Consider the following 27423-nt stretch of genomic DNA (forward strand, 5'->3'; position numbering starts at 1 on the left):
CACATAGAAAAATATCATGTACGACCCAACAAGATAGGAATACACGTATATGCACAGGTAGCTCAGGGAGAAACCAGACACGTAAATTCAATAAAGTGCAACACATGACTGGACAGCGCCAAAACTAAACCAAAACCACGCAGTGCTATCGCCATGGTAACCGTAACACCTGAACAGGGACAACGTGGATGGGAACACATATGCGCACGCACCATCAAGCAAAGCATAATTCTAGCGTTGTATGATTTGATTTACATGAACTTAAACATGCTAGTGTTTGAAAGGGCAGTACATATGGCAGCAAGCGTGCGTTGAAACGCCATGGCTTTCAAAATGCTGCAAGGCAGTAGTTTTAGTTTCAGTTTTGAAAAGTATTTTGTCTCTCACAAAGACCTAAAACTCTCACACTTTACATATATGTTAGTTTTGGCAGCAATTTTATTTGCTTTTGATGTTTTTCTGAGGGCTGTTTCTGAATCATTCGTAGTTTTATGGCGACACCCTGTGGCGGATCTTGGGAACTGTGCGAGGTACTGCACGAAGCAGGCCGAATTGTATCCTAGTGCGCGGGAATTTCACCGTCGCAGCCACAGCGCTCGTTGGACAAAACCTGTGCAGCGGTGCATCGCAGATATAGGTCTTTTGGGTCAGGTTCTTTATTTCCAGTCATGGCAGAGGTGATAATTCCATTTGAACGTTTAGGAGCTGTTGCTAATTTACTATCTTAGCTGTTACTCAGCGTTTAAACCGAACGCAGCTAATTCCCGGTTCTTCTGTCGTGTCGTATTTTAGGGGTAGATTAACGCGCAGTATTCTTCACCGCATAGTGGCCAGTTTGCTGGGCAGCACTGGCTCACGTCAAATCGCCGAAGCATGTCGTATGCACTTTTCCACCCTGTTTCCTCTTCTCGTATGGCAATAAGTGCTGGGTTGCCAGTCAGCCCCTGAATTTAAAAGGTTTGTCCTTTCCACTGCTACTGGACTGGAAGAGTGGTACAATTATTCAGATCCTACAGAACACAATGATACATTTTTGCCTGATTTCTTGCAGCTCAGGTGTATGATCCAGGGAATTTGTAACCACACAAGGTTCAGTGTGGTGCATTGTCAGTTAGAAAGCAGGGTAAGTGTCCAAAGAATTTACCAGTGCACATTTTAATCTGTGCATGGTTGTGTGTGTGTTTGGAAATTTGGTTACTCTAAGAAAACCATGGAAATACAGAGCTCACGCAGGCAAGTCTCCTAGTGCAATGGATGCGTCCTTGTCATGCTGCATCTGTGAGGTCAGAGCCCAGGCGAAGGCAAGCTCTCCCCGGTTATCATGGTTGCGTTTTTGTCTGCTCCTCAGTAGGACAAGTTTGGGGTTCCTCAGCAGAGTGTAGACAAGAAGCCAGCGAGCGCGTGCTCTGCCCTCTGTTGGACTGCCTGGGGAACAGCAGAAGGGGAGGCGGAGTGAGAAGAAAGGTGCGTGTCTACACGTGATGTGTACGTGCGTGTATGTCTGAGACTGATTACCTGAGGTGCTGTTTAGGCGTGAATAAGTCTTTGAATCTCTCTGTTTCTCCACAGATAGTTTGAGTAGCAGGTGGCAGAAACAGACCATAATAGGGTTGCTGTGGTAATGATCTGCCATTATCATCCCTATCCACGTACGGTAGCCTAAACAAGCAGGATCAAAACACCAGCAATGAATAAATGAATCAAATGAATCATATGAATTTTTACCCTTCCCAGTCTACTTTTTAAAATGTCAGATCTGTTCCTTAAATGAGCAACACAATGCTCACTCTGACTGACACCATCAGTGAGGTGACACCACAGCAGCTCACAGACATTATAAAGCAAAGAGCAGAACTGATTTCAGATCAGTTTTGAGGAACCCTTTCATACCCTTGTCCATGAGCTCGTAGCCGCGTGGCATGATGGTCCTGTCGATGCGCGACACCAACAGCAAACCCACGAAGCTGTTGGCGAACAGTCGTAAGACGCAACTCCCCACACCCAAGATCACGTTGTAGAAGAAGAAGAAGTAATTAAAGTTGTGGAAAGCTTTCCTGGGGCAGACAGACAAACAGGAAATTGGTTTGACCGGTCACAAAGCTTTCCTTCAGAGGACTGACACACCGGAAATTGGTTTGACCAATCACAAAGCTTTCCTGGGGAGGATAAAATCATATTAAAGCAATTAGTTTGACCAGTCATGTTAATACAACCAAGAGGCATCCTGATGCTCTATAGGGAACAATAACTTTATCATTAGTAGGTAAACTTGTTTGTTATTTTGTTTTAGTAAGTGTTGTACACAGAATCCTCTCCGGTCATGCACCACCTCCAAACTTCTCATTGGTTGATTGGGAGGGAAAAAACTCCTCAGAATTTAGTTCACATGAACTTGCCCAGAATCGCCTGATCCACTGTTAGCCAGTAAGCAGGAAGGCTAGGTTAGATGAAAGTCCTTCCTAGCTAGTTTGGAAAGGAAGACATTTACGGGTTCTTTGGGAAAAAAAGCCCACCCATGTAGTTAGTGACGGTCTTCAGAATGAGTTACTTTCCGCTTCAGGGGAGTTTGACTGAACCGGAGGCTGGCACTGTTTAGGGGAAACTCAATTATCCAGGCAGGTTAGCAAAGTTTGGCACGATAAGGTTCCTGGATTGTTGGTGACGTGTTTACAAGTCACACTTTGAAATCATGCTAGCTACCTTTATAGCTCCTAGTTAAATGAATCACCCAGATCAGTTTTGTTGGCCTTACACACAGAGAGATACGGACGATCACCAACATGCAAGCACTGGCTAGCATTGAAGCATCCATGCCCACAGAAATGACCTGCAATTATTTATATATTAAAACATAATAACGTGTTTTTCACACCTGTTGTTGAGAGCCAGGGGCTTCTGCTGGTCCTCAGGTGACAGTTTGTCCTGCAGGAAAAAAAATCGAACCAGCAGGACCTGCATCATCAACAGCCCCATCACAATGAAGAAATTCGACCTGGTGCCATAACACAGGAACACAGGAGCCGCCATCAGTCACAAATAAACTGATAAATATGTAGTTGATAATAATTAGTATCACTGCACTGTTATAACATCAGTCAGCCAATAACTGTACTGATATAACATCAGTCAGCCAACCACTGTACTGTTATAAAATCAGTCAGCCAATCACTGTACTGTTATAACATCTGTCATCCCTTTATCACACTGATGCAACAGCATCAGCTACCGTGATGGTTCTAGACCATCTGAACTGGGGGTCAGGCTTTAGAGGGGTCCCTGGCTCCTTTGGGACCTGCCTTGTTTTTCTATATTGGCTGAAGGATGGGGAGGGCTTGGACCCGCTAGTGCACTTATACCAGCCACCCCTGATCAGCTCACACTGGTGGTGTTCTGTTACTGGATAACTCCGTCTTCAGTTCAGAAAATACACGATTAGACAGACAAATGATGTTTGGTGTGAAATCTGCCCTTAAAGTACTCTCACTCACACAAGCAGAACCAGACTGTGCAGCCAGTAAAAAAATCCATCTTTTAGGATCAGCTCAACAACCAGATGCACAAACACGAAGCCGAACAGAAAGAGGCAGATGTGCACAATCTCATAACCTGCAACAGAATGTTAACAGAGCAGTGTTGGATTAACCAAAACTCTCCAATCCAATAATTCAATCCATCAGTTAGGCATGTTCAAGCAAGACAGTGAGGAACAGGCAGATTTGTACTCACCCCACAGCACGAAGGCGATCTGGGAACCCGGGTACTTTGCAAGCGCAGCCTGCAGGCAGGTTATTGATTACTATTGATCATTCTTAATTATGATTAGCATGTAAGAGAACATGGAGATGTTTTCAGAATGATGTTTTATTCAGAGATGAGTCTACAACATTGGGTGCCTGACCACGATCTGGAACATCCACCTCCCTGCAAAGTGGGGCAGGGCGAAGCCATGGGGGGTAGATCTCCAAGAGCAGGGCTGGGTCTCAGGGGAACAGCTAACTGACCAATTCCAAACCCCACCTCCCCTAAAAAACACCCAGACAGGACAGAAGGGATGTGTTTTATAGGCTACCTCTTCAATACCCAAAAACTTGCCTGGGGTTAGCATTATTAAAGGGGGCGGAGCTTGGAATTGGCCAAAGACCAAGCTCTTCATAAAGTTGCTGAGGCAAACCTAGGAGAAACATTAAGTGTGTAGTATAGCTGGGTCACTGGTCTACACACACGCACATGCACTCACCACGCTATCAGCAGAGTTTGGCGTGCGGTACTTTTCCGGCAGGAAGCTCCTGTTTCCCACCCACAGCCTCTTGATGTGCTTCCTGTTCAGTTAGTGGAATGAACAGGTTGGTGCTCATTGATGTTCGTTAGAAATGAACGAATGAACAAAGAAAATAAATGACATCTTAGTTTGCTCTGGGGGTTCAAGGATAAACGGATTCAGGTGAATATGCAGGACCTTCCAATTTCCTTGAGACATAAATGAGCCTTTCTAACTGGTTAATGCTCCATTTCCATGGCAGGGTTGCTGCCTTCTGTTTTGTGTTTCTACGTACCTGTAACAGACCAGCACATGGCCGATATGAGCCACGGACGACAACGCAGCTAGAGCCGTGGTGACGTACCAGGTATCTATAAACAAACAACAAACAAGCAGAACAACCAAACAAAAACCACAAACAAACAAAAAGAACCACAAATGAACCAAACAGAACAAACAAACAACAAAACAAACAAGCAAACCAATATTGGTCAGTTAGAAAGCAAAAAAAGGCAAAGTTTTGGACAAAAAAATAATAAATAAAAAAGAATTAAAACGAAGGTGATCTCACTTGCAGTGTAATAAGAGCCAGGCATTATAGAGGTAAAGAAGATCCCTTCTGAAGTCAGAATCTGCTCGGTTAAAATGAACTATTGGGAAAACAAAGATAAAGTCACACATAAATCTCACATTGCATGACCTGTAGCAGAGAGTGCCCTGCACACACAAATACACACACTCACTCACACACACCAAGTAGAGTCCGATGAGGGAGATGACGGCCGTGTGTGTGTGTGTGTGTGTGTGTTTCTGTGTGTGTGTGTGATTATGCATGCTGTAAACTGTTCAGGAGGTCTCAGAAGTCTGCGGACATGTTGGAGCTGCTGAGGCTGAACAAACAAGCCATCTTCCACCTGCAGCACAGAGAGAACACACACATGTACACACCGCGCACGCACACACACGCACAAACACACACACACACATGCACACACACCACACACACACACACACACACACACACACACACACACACATGAACACACCACACACGCACACATGAATACACCACACACACACATACACACACGCATAAGTGCATATCTGCAGGGTGGAGTGTATGTTGATGGGGTATATATGTGTGGTGTGTTTCTTTGGCTGTTTTAAGAACTGCTTTTATTAGAAACATTAAACGCTAAACAAGTCTTTCTTTCTGCTTACAGAGGTTTAGGCATACAAATATTTAGTTAAAGTAGGACACAGATTAAACTACACTACAGATTGAGTAACAAAAGGTCTGTGTTACAACAAAAGGTCTGTGTTGTTCTGCAGCTCCAATTCCAAGGAAGGAAACATTTTTTGGGTTTTTTTTCTTCTCTAAAATGTAAAAGAGCCAAAGCACTATGAGATGACTTAGTTTAGGGCCAGAGGCCCTAATCTGACCTGCCAGCTTAGTAGAGCTGGGTCAGTGTGTGACACACCTGTATCTTGTAGGTCTTCTGTAGTTGGAGCTTTAATTCTTTCACCACTGTTAAGCCAAAGCAACCAATGAGGAAACCCAAACACAGGAAATTTGGCCACCTGTATAACTGAGTACAAATTTACAACACATTTATCCACAGTGACTTACAATTATGACTAAAAACAACTTGAGGGTTAAGGTCCTTGCTCAAGGGCCCAATAGTGGCATCTTGAGAGGGGTGGGGTTTGAACCAGCAACCTTCCAACTACCTTAACCACTGAGCTACCACTGCCCACATTAGTGTTAGTCAGTCCCTGCCCTGATCACACGTGACACACGTGACTGTAAACATAAACAAATCTAGCTCCCCCAAGCCCTGTAGTTTAGCTGAATGTGTTGGGTGAGTAATTGCGCTGGAAGTCCACTAGAGGGCGTATGGCTAGTGGACAGCTCAGTGGCACTAGTGACTAAAGATAACTATTCCGTCCAGTTGGAGAAATAAAGGTATCAATTAGATAAATGTTGCATGTAAAAATTGTGGAGATGACTAGAAGGGAGTAAGTTGCTCCTTTTTCTTATGATTTATTTATTCCAGTCAAGTGACCGGTTCCCGTTATTGTCACGCTGCAGGAGCCTTCATGTAGCTTCAGTTCACTTCCGGGTGCGTTTGGGGTCCTTTGATTCCTTCCCACGCCAATTGTGGCTGGAAATGCACGGACGTTTGTGAGATCTTTCCGTGCTGTTTGTGCCTTTCATTAACACAACAACCTTTGACAGCTGCCTGCTTCGTTAATCCTGAACACAAGATTTTCTTTTCATGTGCACATGAGATTTGTTTATTGTGGACACAGGATCTTGTCAATGTTAACATGAGATTCGTTTTTGGTTGGCTGTGACATTATCTACCTTTTAAGTATAAGTTAGCTCGTTAATTGAATTTTCTTTTGTGCTGTGTAGTTTGTAACAGAGTACTTTGGCAATTTTATTGAAATAGACAAGTCCATGATCTCCTATAAGGGAAGATGTTTTAAATCAGTGTACTCCAACAAAGTGGTTCGGTACAAAGAACCTGGTTCTCACCGATGCAAAAACATTCTACAACTATCTGGGCTGCTTACACTGGTGGACCAAGTTGAGAGCAGTGCGGGTGTCGGACACTCTGCAGTAAAGGATGCTCTGGGCAGTGCTGGTCTTCTGGAGAAGGTATGCGTTTATATACACAGCTTTTACACACCCACTGAGTCATTTAGGAGTCTGCACAGAGAAATTACCAGAGCCTTTGATGGCCTGTTAGTGCCCCTATTGGCTGACACTATAGGAGACCAGTGTTCCCAAACTCACTGGCAGTTCATGGCTTAAAAAATTAAACAAGCACTATCATTGCATTGCTTTAATATAGGAGACTTTTGTATTAGGACACAGATACATGTTTTAAGTAATAGGTAATTGATCATCTCAGAAAGAATGCTACCTTCCCATAATTACATAGCAAATGACCAATGAGATATGCTCATTAAGGTTCCTGAAGTGTCTTGTAGGAGAATGTGTACTTACCCACAAGTAACAGAGGTTTTCAGCCTTGTAAATAGATTTTTTGCATAATGTTCTCCAACAGCTCATCAGATACCAGACTTTCACAGCTGACCTGGTGCAGCCCACACACATAACGCAACACACACATCAAAGCCCCTTAGAATGACCAGGAACCATTACAGTACACAGTCATACTGGTGATGTGTGTGTGTGTGTGTGTGTGTGTGTGTGTGTGTGTGTGTGTGTGTGTGTGTGTGTGTGTGTGTGTGTGTGTGTGAGTGTGTGTGTGTGTGTGTGTGTGTGTGTGTGTGAGTGTGTGTGTGAGAAAGAGAGTAAGTGTGTGTGTGTGTGTGTGTGTGTGTGTGTGTGTGTGTGTGTGTGTGTGTATACCATGTGAGTGTGTAGATCAGACCCAGAGCTCCTCCCAGGCATCTGTGTGTTGTTGACAGACAGGCAAAGAAGGGCAGATGGGCCACACCCACTTCCAGCGCAGCCACAAGATATGCAACAGCTAAGACACATACACACACACACATACACACACACACACATGCACACACATGTGCGCACACACACAAGGAGAGGCAGTGTTATAGTATGGTATGGCGTACTGTGCATTGTATTCTAGGAATCATAATAATAAATGTTATTGTATAGCTGAGTGTGTTGTACATATCATCCATGTGGGCACTTTAAACGGAATGAGGTTTCCAGAGAAAAGTTCAATCATCGTCTCCGCTGCAGCCCCGAAGGCAAACGCATATGACCATCGGTTTCTCAGTGTGCTCGTGAAGTCCAGGGGCCTAGCAACAGCACACACACACACACGCACACACACACAGGATGACACTAATATTATGACACATTTTAATGGAAAAGGGTTCTTATCATCTTGGTTTTAAAACATCTTACTCACACCACAATCCGAAACCGGCCGCGGAGGTACGGGAAGCGCTCCTCAAAAGGGTAAATCTTCCACCTGCGCTCTACAAATGACAACAGCACTATGATACACACCTGCAAAACACACACACACACACACACAGACATGCAAACAGACAAACACACACACGCACACAAAAATAGTGGTATTTAGACTGACGGGTTGACAGTTAAAGTTAGGTGTATTTCATTTGGAAATATGTTAAATATCTTTGTATTTTGACAAAAGCAGCTTTGGCTCTATAGAAATGTTATTGTCATCATTATCAGTGTGTTGTGTTTATAAATGTTATCGTCATTATCAGTGTGTTGCGTTTATAAATGTTATCATCAGTATATTGTGTTTATAAATGTTATCGTCATTATCGCCGTGGTGTGTTCAGAAATGTTATCGTTATCAGTGTGTGTTTATAAATGTTATCATCATTGTCAGTGTGTTGTCTTTATAAATGTTATTGTCGTTATCAGTGTGTTGTGTTTAGAAATGTTATCGTCATTATCGGTGTGTTGTGTTTAAAAATGTTATCGTCATTATCGGTGTGTTGTGTTTAGAAATCTTATCGTCAGTATCGGCATGTTTTGTTTATAAATGCTATCGTTATCAGTGTGTTGTGTGTCATTCATTGCTGGGTCTTTGCTAAAGTTTTGAGCCAAGCTCCTAGCTGATAACTTCAGGTATTGAGGTCTGTGAGCCTTCGTGCTACACCTCACTTCTTGTCTGCGAGTGTGTTTGTGTTTTCACATATCCCCTCCCCTCTCTAGTTTTCCCTCTCGAGTCTGTCTGTCTCCCGAGGCTTCCTTTAGCCATTCAAGTTCCTCCCCATTGTCTGGTTTTGTTTTGGAAGTTTTAGTTTGGTTTTATCCAGTGGATCGGGGTTGCCATTTCTTCCCATGGCGTCCTTTGTTCTCCCTTTTCCTTTTGTTTTACCTGATCCAAGATCTAACTGTTCTGCACACGGGCCTATCATTTTTAGAGCGTGGTTGTTCACCCAGTAAGCTATTGGCGCCGTCACCTAGCTGACTGGAGTTCGAGCCCGTCTTGTGTTTATAAACATTATTGTCGTCAGCGTGTGTTGAAAAACACTATCAGTGTGTTGTGCTTAAAATGTTATCAGCATGTTCTTTTCATAAATGTTATAATCATTATTGGCGTGTTGTGTTTATAAATGTTATCATCGTTATCTGTCTCCGTGAAGACTTCACTGTGTAGAGAATGTAACTCTGAACACGAAAAGGAACAAACACAGAAGCAGCAAAGGATCCAAGCGTGACCTACAGAAGGCACCAGACAGCCGTGGAGGAAGAGCACTGGAAAGGTACCACATCTTTTGCCTTCCTTGTCTCTACAGGTTAAAAAAAAAAAAGAGTGGAGTTTGAGAGATGGAAAAAGGAGAGGAGAAAGAGAGAGACAGAGAAAGAGAGGGAGGGCAAGATAAATCAATAAAATGACACAGTCATTTTTCCATCAGCGACTCCAAACGCTTAAGTGTTGTCAATAAAGTGAATGTTAAAAACTTAACAAATAGGTATTAAGTTCTATAAGGTCCTTAAAGGTATTAAAAGACATTCTGGCTGTCAAATGCAGGTGTGTAGACTTGTGGACATTAGATTTAGTCTACTGAATTACTGCAGTATTGTGGACATTAGATTCAGTCTACAGAATTACTGCAGTATTGTGGACATTAGATTCAGTCTACAGAATTACTGCAGTATTGTAGACATTAGATTCAGTCTACAGAATTACTGCAGTATTATGGGCATTAGATTCAGTCTCCAGATTTAATGTTGTATTATGGACATTGGATTCAGTCTCTAAACTTACTGCTGTATTATGGGCATTAGATTCAGTCTCTAAACTTACTGCTGTATTATGGACATTAGATTCAGTCTCTAAACTTACTGCTGTATTATGGGCATTAGATTCAGTCTCTAGATTTACTGCTGTATTATGGGCATTAGATTCAGTAGAGATTTACATCTGTATTATGGGCGTTCCTTTAGATTCAGTCTCCAGAATTACTGTGACTCTTGACAACACAGATGAATAATCATTCTTGTACTTATTCTTGTGTAATTAAACTAATGGAATAAGTGTAGTGAAGTCAATGCAGTTTTAGCCTGCTGTTAATTACATTTATTTATTACTCATGGACAAATAAAACCTTGTTCCCTATTTAACATACATGAAGTACCTTGAGAAATTGTACCTAATAAGTAATAATAATTATAATAATAATAATTAGTAGTATTAGTAGTAATAATAGTAGAAGTAATAGTAATATAGTAGTAATATAGTTCTTGGACTGGTGATATTATTATTATTATTATTGTTATTGTTATTAGTAATAGTACTATTAATGATAGTAGTAATAGTAGTATTAGTAATAGTAGTGGTAGTAGTAGTAGTAGTAATAATAGTGGTAATAGTAATAGTAATAATAGTGGTAATAGTAGTAATATTAGTAATAGTAGTAATGGTAGTAATAATAGTAATATTAGTAATTGTAGTAGCAGTAATAGTAATAATAGTATTAGTAATAGTAATATAGTTCTTGGACTGGTGATAATAATTATTATTGTTGTTAGTAGTAGTAGTAGTAGTAATAGTAGTATTAGTAAAAGTAGTACTAGTAGTAATAGTAATAGTAGTAATAGTAGTACTAGTAATAGTAGTAGTAATAGTAATAGTAGTACTAGTAGTAGTAATAGTAATAAGAGTAATAGTAGTACTAGTAGTAGTAATAGTAATAGTAGTGCTAGTAGTAGTAGTAATAGTACTAGTAGTAGTAGTAGTAGTAATAGTAGTACTACTAGTAGTAGTAGTAATAGTAATAGTAGTACTACTAGTAGTAGTAGTAGTAATAGTAGTAATAGTAATAGTAGTACTAGTAGTAGTAGTAGTAATAGTAATAGTAGTAATATCGTTTTTGAACTAGTGGTATATTAACAGCCAACAAGTGCAACAGTTGCAACAGTCAGAATGCAGAACTGAATCAAGCAAACTGGAAAATTCTGCACAAGTACCCATTCTGCTTGCATTATCTAGGGTCTGGTTAGGGGTGGGTCTGATAAAGGGGGGGTGCTTCTAGGTTTTTGGGAAAGAAGGAAGTGAAACATGTGAACTGTGGTTGCATCATATGAAGTAAAACAGAGAGGGAGTCTGTCCTAATCTGTTCACTTCAGTGGGCGTGCGACTCCGTTTTACAGCTGGAGCTCACTGTCAGACACATGGGCAGACAGCACAGTGCTCTGTCTCCAGTGGCAATAGTGGTGATGAGTGGAAGCCATGGAGGAGCTGATCAAAGAGCCCCAGGGACAGGGAGCAATGTCAGGCTGCCCCAACCCGGAATCCCCCATGGGGGAGCTGAGCCTCGGGGGCCTTGGGTGGGGCACCTCAGCGTCGACCAAGGAGGAGGCCGGCAGTGGCCGCTGTACACTTGGTGAACGGCATAAGAACGGCACTTGAGTTATGGGAGCCATGGACCAAAGCGCTCTCACCAGCACAGCAGAGCTGCCTGAGAGATTCTCCTATTGGGTCGGCCCAAAGAGCTATGCAGGGGGTGGAACTTCAAGTCCCAGGTTTTGTTGAACATGTGTAAGCCACTGGGAGTCAAGAACATGTGAGTGATGCCAATTCATGGGGTCATTGCTGGGATTTTTTAAAAATGGCATATAATAACACAGCTTGAAGATTCACAATAAAGTTTATAGATATACTCATTTAGGCTATATAAACTGTAATTGGATTTAGAAGTTAAGACATGTGAATCATCTGAAACACTTTAAACACTTGGACTCATTATGACTTTGGAACATAAAGGAAAGCACAAGCTGTTACTCACATCCCGTTACCTGCCAGGGAAAGCCCATAATGTTCCTGGTGAGAGAAAAGGCTGTTAGATCACGTTCCACCAATTACACGGACACTCTGGTCACGCTGCACCAATTGCATGGATGCTTTGGTCATGCTCCACCAATCACACAGACACTAGTCATGTTCCACGAATCACACGCTAACCTAGCACGCTGTTAGGTTCTAACTATCCTCACTGACCTTGTATCTACTATGGCAGTGAGCAGGAAAAGATGTTCAGGGTTTTCTAGATATGGACTTCACCGAAGTTCAGGGTTCTCTACGTATGGACTTCACAGAAGTTTAGGGTAGCTACATATGGACTTGATGGAGGCTTCAAGATGAGTTCCAGTGTAAAATCTAATTTTTATTTCAGAATTCATGTGCTATATATGGACACTGCATTAATGACATATCTGTTTGCATTGCTAGTATTTGCTATGGGAGCAATGAATTTAGGAAACTCAAAGAAATAGAACTGATATACACACTTGGAACTTCAGAACCCTGTGAAAAGAATTATGATTTCCACCCCATCGTTTCCCACGCTGATACAGATAAACAATAGGGATTAAGAATGAAGGATTCCTGACTGACTCAACTGACCCAACAGTGCCCTGCTGTCAGATTAAATTCCCCATATTTAGCATCATTCAGGGCTTCCATGGCGACGGGCTGAAAAAACCCCATGGATTGTTACACAAGGGTTCTCTCAGAACTAAGGTTTATTTATTATGTTTTTATCAGGGACACTGGCATGGTGTTAGGATTCTAGGGCTCTGAGCCGTGCCAGGAACAGCAGGGAAGGTTGCAACTTGAGTTAGTGCAGGAGGCAACGCCCAAGGGAATCAGATTTCACGCGAGTGAATTCCCCCCAAAAAAACAACAGTGCGTACTATTGATTTTAGAGCCTATAATGTCCGATTTTATATCCAATAAAGTCTGTTGTTTAGGTTGGTTTTCATGGACAGACTACGTCCTGATTCCGCGATGGGGAAACTGAAGCATAACTTATCAATTTTGTGGCGGTGATGAGACCCCTCACCTCGAGGCATGCGCGAGGCACTTCGGGAACTGAGATAAACTGAAAATATGTGGTCCTGTCTCTGTCCTGTTCACGTGAAAATATTTTCATGCGACACATGGAAATGGCCAACGTGCCACAGGGGCAACACCACAAAAGACCGACAAGACATTTTTCCGACGTTTTGTGCGTTAGAGCTAAGATCTAACGTTGTGTAGTCGCTTCAGTCATAGCAGTAAATTCTGGAGAGACAGACAACGCCAGATAAACAGATAAACGATTACGAGAATAGAACAATAGCGACTCTAGCCCCCACCTCTAATTAAATATATCTTTTAAATTTAAACAAACTTATCTTCTATTGACAAGTGGGCAATAGCTTACGGTATCATCTTCGTTGGTCATGTTCCTTGGGACAAAATCTCTTAAATTCCAGGACAGAGGAGTGCATCGAAGACTTGGGTACTATATGATCTTAGTCAACTCTATTCTTTAAAAAGAGTGTGGTCATGGAAGCTGTGAACGAATGGGCAGATGTGGGAAATGGACTAGTTTTGTTACAACAAAGGAATGTCCGATGTATAATTGGATAGCCGATGGGAAAAAAAAAAGATAAACGTATATTCTGGGAAGGTCTTGGGTCTTATGCAACTCTGAATCTCTTCTTTTCTTTTGTTCAGTGGAAGTGCTCGGTAGTTGAACGCCTCATTCAAGTACGTCTCGGGCCAGACACTCGGTAACGGGTCAGCCCATACAGAACCGGCACAGCGCACCCAGGCTCGTAGCCCAGTACTGAAGACTCAATTTCTTAAGCCATTTTGTTCTTTTCAAAGATTCTTGCACCGGTGAAAAAACAGAAAATATGAATGTGCGTGTTTGCGACTCGTTTATGTATCTTTTAAACTTGTTTAAGTGTCTTTTTAGGATGATGGACGTTTACCACTAACGGGGTGGGCTCCTGATGCTTATAAATCACACACAAACACACCACATCCATATTTGTATCCTGTGAACAGGCAGAACGATACCTCTAAGCGTACCCCCCTAAAAGACTCAAGTAGTAGGCCTACACCGGACTGTTCTCGAGGCTCCGTTATCGGTTTTACGTCTATATCCTTTTTACCTTTATTGGGGTCTCTGGGACTTCAGTTCCTAAATATTTTTATTAAGATTGTAGGCAACCTAATTGAAATATTTATGAAGACTTCTTACTGACATCTGAGGTTCAATTAGAAAAAGGATGACAAGAGTAGTTCACGAGAACTGACACAAGAGGGCGCTGTTCACCAAGTTATGATTATGACACGCAATTATGGTTTGACGGATCGATGTAATTGCCTGCTGTTAATCTCGAGTTTATTGTCGAAGACAGAAAAGTGGGTTTTATTGAAATGATACTCTACTCACTATTCAATAAAAGGATTTGCACATTGGGGTTATGAATGAATTTACATTTGTTGTACGACTCAATTAGCTTTATTAACACATGTAAACAGTTCAACATTTAATTGTTTCTTTTGGTTAACTGATGCTAAAATCTTAAAGAGTACCACACCGATACCACATCTGCCAGTTACTTTAAACGCTACTCCCTAAGGACCAAGTTAGGCATCTCCTTTCTCATTCTACGGTTTCATGACAGCGTCAATAACGCCCACATCCTGTCAGAAAAGAAACCTCTCCTGTTCACTAAAGCCTGCGTAATGCAGCAACTTCAGAAAACCGAAGGGTCCGATGAACAAGTGCCAACTGGATTAAATAAGACATCAAAGCCAAGCCAACATGCTTTCCTTTCACTGAAGGAGTATTTTTGCATTAAGGAAAAAAAGCCAGACTAACTTTGTTTTTTCCTCCCGGGACATTTTTATGACAAATAGGTTTTCTGTAATACGAAAGTAATGAGGGAGTGTCATTGTTTTTGTCTCCAACGTAGAGTTTGCACTCTCGTGGTGGCTCTGTGCGCGCTCCATATCTCCGTAATGGTTTTCTATTACTTGAGAAACTCCGGAGCCGACGGTCATATGCAAGTACAAGCGTATTCGACGTCGTCGCCGAACACGACGAATATCGAGCTCGTGTCGCCCGCGGCGACTACGGCAGCGCTCATCGCGGAGCCGAGAGCAGAGGATGTCGCCGAGGTGACGGAAGAAGCGAACGGTGTTGAAGCATTTAAAACGCCGCTGGAGAAATGTCCCGAGACGTCCCCGCTCTTAGGTACGTACGTGACAACTTGTGCTAAAACTTTAAGCCAGGTGATCGATTCCGAAGCGGGTCGTTTGCGCTGTCATTTATATGGCCGTCTTATCTAAACCGTATAATTTTATTTTTAAATAATGTAACCGTACCTTGGACATATGAAACTGTGGGGCTTACAATGCCAATATTATTTGCTTTAAAATAAAAAAGAATAAAAAGACATATAGCCTATAATCTTTGTTGCAATTCTAAAATATGCATTAACAAAATAAGTTCATTCAATGGGGGGGGGGGGGGTACTTTTAATAAGTTCCTCAGCAAAACCATGCGGAGTGGAATCAACTGGAACACCAAGAAAAACAAGCGCCTGTAACCGCGTGAGGTGTCGTCAAACAGGGCTCGCCACCTCTGCTCCTCGAGGGCAGGACTCCAGCCCAGTCTTATCATTTCCCTCTCAAGCACACCCGAGCTAACACAGGACCAGGTCTAGAATGCATGTCGAAAAATGTTTCGCCTTGCGCGTGGGAGAGATCACGTTAAGGGTCCTAAACACTGAGAGATGCATGTGAATGTTGGACGAGTGTGTGTAAAAACACGGAAGTTCGCCCTCGTGGACTCAGCGGTGCGCATGCATGCGTGTCTCCTCTCTGAGGAAGCTGGAGGTTAGGCACGTGAGCCTAAGGTGGCTGAGAGATGAACAACCCACGCGGAGACGCGGCCAACTGTTGCAGCAAAGAATAATGGGTACTGTATCCGTTAGATTGCGGAAACCCATGACTGCTGAAAGATAAAAACAGCAAGAGACAGAAAATGAGAGAAAGATAGACGAACAGGAAATGTAGAGCTATAGTTTGCCTTTCTCCGTACTCTTTGAATACACGCACGCACAAATACCTCTCCTTTTACTCACACACATACATTGTAATACATAAATAACTGGTCAGTGATGTTTTATTTGTAGCAGGACAATGACCTGAACATACTACTAAAGTAGCTAGTGAGAGTCAAACATACTACTAAAGTGTCACGATCAGTTCCTCCCATCCTCCGTGTTCTGTGTTTTCGCTGTCTTGTGTTTTTTAGTTCCGTTCTATAGTTTCGTTTTGTCCTCCCCTCTTGATTTTCAACGCCTGTCCCTCGTTTAACTGATTGTATTTAAGTCCTGCCTTGTTCCCTTCGTTTTGGCTGTTTATTTAATGTTTATTTCGTATGGTTCTGTTCCTTTGTACTCCGTGCCTTTGTTTATCCTAGCTTTCGTATTTCTTAGCCCTAAGGCTAAGTTTTTCCAAGCGTCTTTTATTTTAGCGTGCTTCCCGTTTGCCTTCGTGTGTTTTTGTTTGTTAATCGTGTATCCCCGTACTCTGCGTGTTGGTAAGGTGACCCTGGATCGTTATAACGACTCTGATTCTGGATTTGCCCTGAATACATTCTCCGCATATGTGTCAGCCTCCTTACTGATCATCGTTACATAGAGTAACTACTAAGACTCTAACATACTACTATACAGGCTTATAAATGCTCTATAAACTATTGTTATTATAAAGTGTTACCAAAGTACTGAGAGTCAAACATAATACTAAAGTAACTACTTAGACTCAAACATACTAATAAAGTAACTACTGAGAGTCAAACATACTACTAAAGTAACTACTGAGACTCAAGCAACTTGGACCTGACCATTCTAGTAAAGTAACTAGTAGAACTAGATAGCCTCCCTCATGCACACACACATGCACGCACACACACACACACACACGTACAGACACAGAAACACTCAGATTCTCACACATACATTGTAATCTATGAATAACTGGTCCGTGGTGTTTTCTGACCTGAACTAACTGGTGAAACAAGACTGATGACATCTGTGTGTGTCACAAACTTCAGGCAGCAATCAAAGATAAAGCATCACCAGAGAGGACAGTGCAGATCTGTACTCACACTCATCCTGTCTCATACATAGAACTCTTAGAAACACTCAACACTTCGTGTCACACACAAACGCCTTCACGCCGTGTCACAAACACAGACACACCCATAGTGTCTATCTTAGTTTGTTGTGCACACACACACACACCTTCTCTTTTGTTCAAACAAACATACTTTGTCATGGGTAAGAAGACACAAACACAAGCCGACTGTTTTGCGTAGTCTGTTTACTGCGCAGTATACACATTTTATGAGATATATAAACATAAACAAACACAAATGCACTTACCGCCAAGGTCATGCTCCTTCTAGTCTCTTCCCCCAACAGTGGGTCCATTGCGTGTGGAGTTCTCTGATCCGGTGGATCTGGAGGAGATCCGACAGGAGCCCCTGCTGGTGGAGGGGGGACACTACAAACCGCCCCAGTGTCTGTCTGTCCAGAAAGTGGCCGTCATTATCCCTTATAGACACAGAGAGCACCACCTCAAATACTGGCTGTACTACCTTCATCCCATTCTGCAGAGACAACAGTTGGACTATGGGGTCTACATCATTGAGCAGGTGACACTCAGCCTTAAAGCGTACACACACACACAAACATTTCTGGCAAACGCAGTTAGCTAGTAAATATAAAGATCTACCTCAGTCTTACTGCACACACACACACTGAGAAACACACACACACTACTGCCTGAGTGAAGTACTGCTGGTCCTCATGCAGCATGTGACCTCTGCTATAGATGCTTCCCAGGTGAACCAGCAGGTCCTTGTTAGCCTTCAGCTGTGTGTAAAAGAGTGTGGAAGAGAAGGACACCTGTGTGCTGGTGTGTCAGAGAGAGAGATACAGAGTGAGATGGAGAGAGAGAAAGAAAGGGAGAGAAAAAGAGAGCCTTCCCCAGTATGAGGGGCCGTTTAGGGCAAAATCAGTGAAACACTTACACAGACACACTACTTACACATATGAAACATTTTCACATAAATAGCCTACTACTTACACTTGTATATGATAACACTTGCATATACACACACTTGCACATTCATTCACTGTTGTGTAATCACAGAGTTTCACAATGCTTGTGCATGTGTGTGGTCTTGTGTGTGTAAAACAATTTTCAGTGTGACCAGAAGTCATTTCTTCGTAACAGGAAGGCAAATGTTTAATATCTGTATAGCACAATATATTTAATATATAATTCAATATAAGAAAACATCGCCATGTCAGCGTATAATTCTGATTAGATGACAGTTTGAAGATCAAAGACACTAATGAAGGAATATTCTTGCAGTTCCACCAATATTTTGTATAACTCATACTAACGTTCCCGATCATGCCTATGGTCCACTTTGACAGGGGATCATATTACTCAGTGTTTGGATTGGGGATTTAATTAGCACGGAATCCTTTCCCTTTTTGGAATTGATCTACTGATGTTTGACACAGACAACATATTGGTGTCCCCTAGAAAAACTTTCATTATCTATTGAGAATTTAAGGAATACACTCCCAGTGTAGTGAAAACTATGTTCGGAAAATTTACGCTCAAACCTTCCAGCATTAATTGAATTAGAGATGATGAGAATATATGATCTGTAGCCTGTAGACCTGCTGGTAACGACGTGGCTACATCATACCATTAGGCTACAGGTTAGCCTCTCAGTATCCTCCAATTGGCCTAAGGTGTGTGAGTAAATATTCAGAACTCATATCTCACCATAATTTATTAGAATACACTCCCGAGATCAATGCCAGTAGTTAAATATATACTAAGTTAACGTAGCAGATAGTCTTATTATTTCTAATAGCTACATTCGATCAATAACCTGCAATCTTATGAATCCAATTAATTTTCAATTTTCCATAACTCATCAGTTCTTATACCATAAGCACATAGGCACACACAGTTTACAATTAAACAAATGTCATATCGCTCTACACCTTATTTTCAGGAATGTGCTGTACACGTTAAATATCTGCCTTCCTGTTACAATAATACACCCACACACACACATACACAAGCATTGTGAAACTATGTTTACGCACCAGCGAATGAATGTGCAAGTGTGTGTATGTGTGTTTCATAGGTATGTGTGTGTGTGTGTGTGTTTGTAAGTGTTTCAATTATTTCAGCCCCTCCTACCCCAGAAGTAGGCATCAAGTTCCAGGCTTCAAGTTCTCTCCCTTACACGTCACACTCCTGATAGCAAGAGTAACGTTTACACAACTAACAACATCTCAGCAGCACACACACACACACACACACACACATACAAACAAACACACACACACACACACACACACCCACACACACACCCTCCCTTTCCTCTCCCCATCTCTCCCTTAGTCATTCCTTCTATCTCTGCTGTTCCTTCCAACCACTTTCTCTCTTGATAAATTAACCAGCTTGTCTGTCTGTAGGTGCATGTGTCTGTGTGTGTGTGAGTCTACGAGAGTGTGAGTGTGTGTGCGTGCTTTTTAGGAAGTTCCTATAAATTGTTAGCTCTGTCATTGAACTTTCACATTTGACCACTGACCATGGTTGCAGTACACGGCCTGTTTCCTGTCCTGTTGGAACCTTCTGAACTAAGAAGCACACACACACACACACACACACACACATACACACACACACACATACACACACACAAAACAACTAGAAAGCATGTGGGAGTGCTAATGTTGGATCGTATTTTTTAAGGCAGTGTTTTACCATGCGTGTTAACATTGCTTACTGTGTGTGTCAGATAATGGGAATCAGGGTGTAAATGAGGCTTTTAAAACGTGGCATTTCACAAAGTCCCAGAATCCTCCTGCTCAGCTGGAAGGAACGCCCGGACCGCAGTGCCCGCAGACTGCCCCCCCCGATCCAAAGACATCGCATTAAGCGACACGCACCAGCTGTTGTCTGAGTCAGTCCTCCAGCACAGTGCAGTCAAAAACAAGAGTGCCATGGCACCTGGTCTTACCCAGAAGGCCCTGCTGAAACCTAAGGGAATCATTTAACTCTCAAGGGTAGCGTGGCTAGCAAAGAAACAAGGCTATTTGCAAGTGTTGGGATGTTATTTGCATTAGGCTGAGGTTGGTGTGACCTATCCTGCTCCTTGTCAATGTCTTTCGCATGATTGTGTCTGTCCTTTTGAACATGACGGAGCCTGTCCATATCACCAGACTACAGTTCCACACACAGATCTGTGTGTGTTTGGGTATACTGAACGTCTCTGACTGGAAACTTGTTAGTATGTCCATAAAATACTACACTGGCGACAGGGAATAACCTCACGCCACGGATTCAGCTTCCGTACCAGGAAACACGACGGTTCTTCTGCAGGCTTCAGCCTCCCAGAAGCTTGTTATGGTTTCGGTCATTTGCATGTGACATTGCATGTAAAACTCTTCTTGTGACCCATACCTACCCTCACTGTTGCCATGGAAACAAACAACATGACCACACACCACACTACCATACTACCACACCACACACCCCATCACCACACTCCACACACCACATCACACACCACCACACACCACACTACCAGGGAACAGTAGACAGTACATGGAATACTGCCTCTGATGTAGGACATATTCAGCACTGCTGTCACTCATAAATATCCTTTTGTGCGGTTCACCCTGAATTGTGCTATATACACTGTGTTTATCATGAGACTCACGAACGCTGTCTGATGGGTCCTTCATGAAACTGACCCCAATCCTTCAGTCAACACCAACAGTTCAGAAGTCCTTTTGTGTTCGTGAGCATTCCAACATCCCTCCTGTGTTACTTGATTCCAGATGTCTTGGCCTGAACAGAAAGGAAAGTGTCACTCTGAACTGTTACAACTACCTGGCTTTGTAAGAGCAGGCAGAACTAATTATTACAATCAGCTGGGTGACAAACAGCTGGACCTTTGTGTTTACAACCTAAACTCTTACATCTTTGTGCATTTATTTTTGCGTGTGTGTTTCTATAGGATGGAGAGGACACGTTTAACCGGGCGAAGTTGCTAAATGTTGGCTACGCTGAGGCTCTGAAAGACTACGACTATGACTGCTTTGTCTTCAGCGACATCGACATCGTCCCCATGGACGACCGCAACATGTACCATTGCTACGACCAACCACGGCACCTCGCCGTTGCCATGGACAAGTTCGGCTATGGGTGAGAGAACAAGAGACAGAGTGAGAGAGACACACACACACAGAGGCATACACAGAGAGTGAGAAAGAGAGACACACACACAGAGAGCAAGAGAGACACAGAGAGGGAGAGAGACAGAGACAGAGTGAGAGAAAGACAGAGAGAGAGACAGCGAGAGAGACACAGAGAGAGAGAGAGAGAGAGAGAGGGTGAGGGAGCTCCTAATTCGCAGAGAACCAAACTTCCTCCTGCAGTATTTGTGGTGTGTATGCATTTGTGGTGTTTTGTGTGATTGTGTAGTATTGTGTATGATTGTATGGTGTTGTGTATGATTGTGTGGTGTTTGTGTGATTGTGTGGTGTTGTGTATGATTGTGTGGTGTTGTGTGTGATTATGTAGTATTGTGTGTGACTGTGTAGTATTGTGTGTGATTGTGCGGTGTGGGATTGTAGGCTACCATATAATCAGTATTTTGGTGGCGTCTCTGCAATGAGTAAAGACCAGTACCTGAAGATCAATGGCTTCCCCAACAACTACTGGGGCTGGGGGGGAGAGGATGACGACATCTTCAACAGGTGAGAAACATACATTTCCACTGACCTGGGACCAGTCCCTCATAACCAGACATAAACCCCAACACTGTAAGGACACACTGGGGGTATACATTTAAAACATACAGTGACATGAAATTACATTTTAAAGTAATTTAAGAATTATTTGAAATTCAGATTATTGTCTTAACTTTGAGAACCCCCCCCCCCCCCCAAAAAAAATGGCTGATCCCCAGATCCCCAGATGAAGCCCCCAGTGAGCAGATTACAAAAAAAGAGCTCAATCCTCCCCCTGCTGGTCACTGGGCAGAAGTGGCCTGTGATCCAAAAACAAATACATTTCCCTTAAAGGTGCATTAATTGATCTCCCACCTTTTCTTACCTTTCTCCTGTCAGACTTTATGAGACACACCTCAACACCCTTAAACTCCGCCCCATCTCTGTCTGTAAGGGAAATATATGTAATGCAGGTCATTGCTGGGAGTACATTAGAAAAGAATATTGTGCAGGGAATACATTTAGAAGCTTGTTGTGAGCTTTGTAAGTCTTTAAAAGTTTATCATTTTACTTTCCATAGGCTACATTTCATAGTGCGCAACACCACATATCAGGGTAAAATATACCATCACACCCCCCCAATGCGGGGGTCCCACTCTGGCCAGAAAACTGTAACTGAACTCCGCTGGCCACCGTAGATCTTAGAGGCGTGGCTTTGTGTTCATGGGCAAGATTGAAAGGCAGAGCCGAAGAGTGAAAAAATCGTTCCAGTGTTGTTGTGTTCAAATGCTTAATTGTTTGAGGTGGTGTTTCTCTATTCTTGACTAATGCACCTTTAAGTCTCCTGAGAAGTTAGAGAAGCTGGCTTGAGATCAGTCAAAAACCCAGTTACTCATCACCAATCAACACAGTGAGACTAGCCACAGCTACTCAAATATAAACCCCACCCACTTTAACAATATAAACCCCACCCACTGTAACCATATAAACCCCACCCACTATAACCATATAAACCCCACCCACTATAACCATATAAACCCCACCCACTGTAACCATATAAACCCCACCCACTATAACCATATAAACCCCACCCACTGTAACCACATAAACCCCACCCACTGTAACCATATAAACCCCACCCACTATAACCATATAAACCCCACCCACTATAACCATATAAACCCCACCCACTGTAACCACATAAACCCCACCCACTGTAACCATATAAACCCCACCCACTGTAACCACATAAACCCCACCCACTGTAACCATATAAACCCCACCCACTATAACCATATAAACCCCACCCACTATAACCATATAAACCCCACCCACTGTAACCACATAAACCCTATCCACTATAACCATATAAACCCCACCCACTGTAACCACATAAACCCCACCCACTGTAACCATATAAACCCCACCCACTGTAACCACATAAACCCCACCCACTGTAACCATATAAACCCCACCCACTATAACCATATAAACCCCACCCACTATAACCATATAAACCCCACCCACTGTAACCATATAAACCCCACCCACTATAACCATATAAACCCCACCCACTGTAACCACATAAACCCCACCCACTGTAACCATATAAACCCCACCCACTATAACCATATAAACCCCACCCACTATAACCATATAAACCCCACCCACTGTAACCACATAAACCCCACCCACTGTAACCACATAAACCCCACCCACTGTAACCACATAAACCCCACCCACTATAACCATATAAACCCCACCCACTATAACCATATAAACCCCACCCACTGTAACCACATAAACCCTATCCACTATAACCATATAAACCCCACCCACTGTAACCACATAAACCCCACCCACTGTAACCATATAAACCCCACCCACTGTAACCACATAAACCCCACCCACTGTAACCATATAAACCCCACCCACTATAACCATATAAACCCCACCCACTGTAACCACATAAACCCTATCCACTGTAACCATCACCTGTTACTCATTCACTACCCCATGAATCCAGACCCAGTCCATGTTTTTGTAGTCACAGTGCAGTTCCTTTAACCAATCAGAGACTGAATTATCACACTACTTTTGGAATAATTAATTACATTGTTAATTACGTCTTTATTCTCTGAGTGCTTAAACATTCTAAGAGCACTAAAAGAGTGAGATGTTACTGTCTTACACAACCCGGACTGAAACCTACAACACGGCAGGTCATTCCACAGAGCCACTGACTGGTTTAACTGGTCCTCTAAGAGAGACATGAGGTTGACTAAGGGAATCCATAAACTAAGTCTGTTCTAGGGTTGCTGTGCAGTGACAGCAGACGTTTCATAACCTGCTCAGTACGGGGGGGCCTGTGAGGGCGGCCTGTGATCAGAACTGTTCTTATCTGTGACTATCGCCGGTTTTTAGTCGGTTTGTTTTGTTCTTTTATCTGAGGTTGTCGATTAGAGGAATGTCCATATCACGGCCTGATGTCATGACTGGCAAATGCAAGATGATTCATCACGAAAGAGATAAGATGAACGATCCTAACCCTCAGAGGTGAAATGTGCAGAGAAACACTTCCATACACACACACACGCACAAACACACAGGCATGTGAAGACTACTCTCTCATGTGCAGGTTTGACAGAATTGCCCACACGAGAGAAACGATAGACACCGACGGCATCAACTCTCTGACGTACACTGTGGTGAAAGTGGAGAAAGGCCAACTCTTCACAAAAATCACCGTGGACATTGGCAAACCCTGAGCCTCTCACACACACTCACACACACACACACACTCGCACGTGCTCTCTCTCGCTCTCTGTGTCTGGTCTCCTGCCCAGCCTATAGGAGCGCCAGTCTGACTCATCAGTCAGAGCACTACAATGATGGATCCTGGTTCCTCTGATCATTACAGTGAACACTGAGGTTCTGGACTCCTTGCTCAGAACTGACCCAACTGGAGCCGTGGAAAGGTGAACTTGCATTGACTGGCCCACTGCCCCTGTAAGACCACAGTGTCTCTTTAGTCAAACTAGAGTCAAATTCTAGAGTGTTCTAGAACTGACCTCGAGGTGACCCTGGCTCTTCCGCCCACGGGACCATAGTGCTTCAACTGCTAGTACTCTCTCCAGAAGAACTGAACCCCTTGGTCCTCCAGACGTCTTCTAAAGTTTAGGAGAGGTGAGCAGGTGTGCGGAAGCAGAGGACCACTGAACTGAGCAGTACTGGGCATCTGCAGGACTGGGAGAGACTGGCAAACCTTAGATGGGCTGAATTTCTCAAAAAATGTTTACACTGTTATCTTGCTGAGTCTCAGGGAAGGTTGGTGTCTCCTTCACTTCCAGGTGAAGGATGATATTTTCTGAGGTGTGAGATCTACTTCCAGGTGAAGGTTGGTGTCTTCTACGGTGTGAGATCTACGCCTAGGTGAAGGATGGTGTCTTCTGAGGTGTGAGATCTACTTCCAGGTGAAGGATGGTGTCTTATGAGGTGTGAGATCTACTTCCAGGTGAAGGTCTAAGCTGCCTGCACTGGTGTGGGTTTTTTTCTAATTACCCTCCCTCAGTGCGCAACCTTTACGGTCCTTGTAATGACCTGAATGGGCTATTATGGGATTCTAAGCTGCACTTTAGATACATGGTTATAATAAGTTATAATTAACTGAATAATGATGTTTTATACCATTAATTTATAATATTTCGAGTACCATTTTGTAATATGCTCTGAGGGAAAATATTGAAAATAAATGACAGGTTTGTGGAAAATAAATGTTCTAATAATGTGAAACAGAGTGTACTGAAGTGGTCATGCTCTGGAGTGTGAGTGTGCTGGAGTGTGGGTTTGAGTAAAATGTTTCATGATTAATTGATACTATGTTAAGTGATTTTAGTGTTCCTTCATTAATTGATAGTTCATTCATTTATTAGTTCTTTCCTGTGGGACTGCACACTCTCAGCTCAGTCTTTTTATTTTCATAACATTTTTTCCCACTTTTCACAAATCTACTTTTAATTTTATATCAAGCTCAATACTCTTGACATGTTCTGACAATAGCATTAAGAAGGTTAAGGTTAGGGTTAGGGTTAATGTTAGGATAAGGGTTAGGGATAGGGTATGGGTTAGGTTTAGGGTTAGGGTAAGGGGTAAGGTTAGGGTTAAGGGTTGGTGTAAGGGCTAGGGTTAGGGTAATGTTGGGGCTAGAGTAAGCGTTAGGGTAAGGGTTAGGTAAGGACTAGGGTAAGGGTTAGGGCTAGGGTAAGGGTTAGGGTTAGGGTAATGTTGGGGCTAGAGTAAGCGTTAGGGTAAGGGTTAGGTAAGGACTAGGGTAAGGGTAAGGGCTAGGGTAAGGGTTAGGGTTAGGGTAATGTTGGGGCTAGAGTAAGCGTTAGGGTAAGGGTTAGGTAAGGACTAGGGTAAGGGTAAGGGCTAGGGTAAGGGTTAGGGTTAGGGTAATGTTGGGGCTAGAGTAAGCGTTAGGGTAAGGGTTAGATAAGGACTAGGGTAAGGGTAAGGGTTAGGGCTAGGGTAAGGGTTAGGGTTAGGGTAATGTTGGGGCTAGAGTAAGCGTTAGGGTAAGGGTTAGGTAAGGACTAGGGTAAGGGTAAGGGTTAGGGCTAGGGTAAGGGTTAGGGTTAGGGTAATGTTGGGGCTAGAGTAAGCGTTAGGGTAAGGGTTAGGTAAGGACTAGGGTAAGGGTAAGGGTTAGGGCTAGGGTAAGGGTTAGGGTTAGGGTAATGTTGGGGCTAGAGTAAGCGTTAGGGTAAGGGTTAGGTAAGGACTAGGGTAAGGGTAAGGGTTAGGGCTAGGGTAAGGGTTAGGGTTAGGGTAATGTTGGGGCTAGAGTAAGCGTTAGGGTAAGGGTTAGGTAAGGACTAGGGTAAGGGTAAGGGTTAGGGCTAGGGTAAGGGTTAGGGTTAGGGTAATGTTGGGGCTAGAGTAAGCGTTAGGGTAAGGGTTAGGTAAGGACTAGGGTAAGGGTAAGGGTTAGGGCTAGGGTAAGGGTTAGGGTAATGTTGGGGCTAGAGTAAGCGTTAGGGTAAGGGTTAGGTAAGGACTAGGGTAAGGGTAAGGGTTAGGGCTAGGGTAAGGGTTAGGGTTAGGGTAATGTTGGGGCTAGAGTAAGCGTTAGGGTAAGGGTTAGGTAAGGACTAGGGTAAGGGTAAGGGTTAGGGCTAGGGTAAGGGTTAGGGTTAGGGTAATGTTGGGGCTAGAGTAAGCATTAGGGTAAGGGTTAGGTAAGGACTAGGGTAAGGGTTAGGGCTAGGGTAAGGGTTAGGGTTAGGGTAATGTTGGGGCTAGAGTAAGCGTTAGGGTAAGGGTTAGGTAAGGACTAGGGTAAGGGTAAGGGTTAGGGCTAGGGTAAGGGTTAGGGTTAGGGTAATGTTGGGGCTAGAGTAAGCGTTAGGGTAAGGGTTAGGTAAGGACTAGGGTAAGGGTAAGGGTTAGGGCTAGGGTAAGGGTTAGGGTTAGGGTAAGGGTTAAGGTTCTCCGTGACGCCTTCTGGTTCACCGTGACGAACGCCTCCTGATTCACCCAATCT

At 43.1% G+C, this 27423-nt stretch overlaps 2 protein-coding genes and 1 long non-coding RNA gene across 5 annotated transcripts; 2 read left to right on the forward strand and 1 right to left on the reverse strand.

Annotated features, from left to right (window-relative positions):
- Nucleotides 1-915: 915 nt before the first annotated feature.
- LOC113583541 (stimulated by retinoic acid gene 6 protein-like) lies at nt 916-13606 on the reverse strand. Of its 2 annotated transcripts, XM_081714201.1 has the most exons (16): nt 13457-13606; nt 12038-12072; nt 9472-9538; nt 8170-8270; nt 7926-8056; nt 7644-7764; nt 7275-7365; nt 4830-4908; nt 4554-4629; nt 4238-4319; nt 3727-3775; nt 3489-3606; nt 2873-2992; nt 1891-2054; nt 1516-1659; nt 916-1425 (listed from the first exon to the last, which is right to left on the reverse strand). In XM_081714201.1, the coding sequence occupies exons 1-16, from the start codon at nt 13475-13477 to the stop codon at nt 1226-1228; spliced, it is 1599 nt and encodes a 532-aa protein (XP_081570327.1). In that variant the 5' UTR covers nt 13478-13606; the 3' UTR covers nt 916-1225. The 2 variants fall into 2 exon arrangements, with proteins under 2 accessions (XP_081570327.1, XP_081570328.1); XM_081714202.1 differs by lacking the exon at nt 12038-12072 and having other exon boundaries at nt 13457-13589.
- On the forward strand, nt 1388-5668 carry LOC145657866 (uncharacterized). Its single transcript, XR_014123787.1, has 3 exons — nt 1388-1464; nt 4521-4625; nt 5109-5668. It is a non-coding gene; the product is annotated as an uncharacterized LOC145657866 (long non-coding RNA).
- Nucleotides 13607-14505: 899 nt separating the features above from the next.
- LOC113583542 (beta-1,4-galactosyltransferase 1-like) lies at nt 14506-25919 on the forward strand. 2 transcript variants are annotated; one of them, XM_027019911.3, is made up of 6 exons: nt 14506-15286; nt 17526-17758; nt 21164-21351; nt 21783-21905; nt 24330-24434; nt 24517-25919. In XM_027019911.3, the coding sequence occupies exons 1-6, from the start codon at nt 14971-14973 to the stop codon at nt 24644-24646; spliced, it is 1095 nt and encodes a 364-aa protein (XP_026875712.2). In that variant the 5' UTR covers nt 14506-14970; the 3' UTR covers nt 24647-25919. The 2 variants fall into 2 exon arrangements, with proteins under 2 accessions (XP_026875712.2, XP_026875713.2); XM_027019912.3 differs by lacking the exon at nt 21783-21905.
- Nucleotides 25920-27423: the final 1504 nt, after the last annotated feature.

This window comes from Electrophorus electricus, chromosome 5, assembly GCF_041902795.1.
Source record: "Electrophorus electricus isolate QZ-2024a chromosome 5, ASM4190279v1, whole genome shotgun sequence".
Taxonomy (NCBI): Eukaryota; Metazoa; Chordata; class Actinopteri; order Gymnotiformes; family Gymnotidae; genus Electrophorus; species Electrophorus electricus.

What these genes read in the sequence shown, in the direction of transcription:
- LOC113583541 (XM_081714201.1), bottom strand. Translation starts at nt 13,477, where the DNA reads ATGACCAACGAAGATGATACC. An exon ending in CATGTGCTGGTCTGTTACAG is followed by an intron (nt 4,320 to 4,553) that starts GTACGTAGAAAC and finishes CTAACTGAACAG; the next exon opens with GAAGCACATCAAGAGGCTGT. An exon ending in GATCGCCTTCGTGCTGTGGG is followed by an intron (nt 3,607 to 3,726) that starts GTGAGTACAAAT and finishes ATTCTGTTGCAG; the next exon opens with GTTATGAGATTGTGCACATC.
- LOC113583542 (XM_027019911.3), top strand. Translation starts at nt 14,971, where the DNA reads ATGAGGGAGTGTCATTGTTTTTGTCTCCAACGTAGAGTTTGCACTCTC. An exon ending in GATGACGACATCTTCAACAG is followed by an intron (nt 21,906 to 24,329) that starts GTGAGAAACATA and finishes CTTTTATCTGAG; the next exon opens with GTTGTCGATTAGAGGAATGT. An exon ending in AACGATCCTAACCCTCAGAG is followed by an intron (nt 24,435 to 24,516) that starts GTGAAATGTGCA and finishes TCTCATGTGCAG; the next exon opens with GTTTGACAGAATTGCCCACA.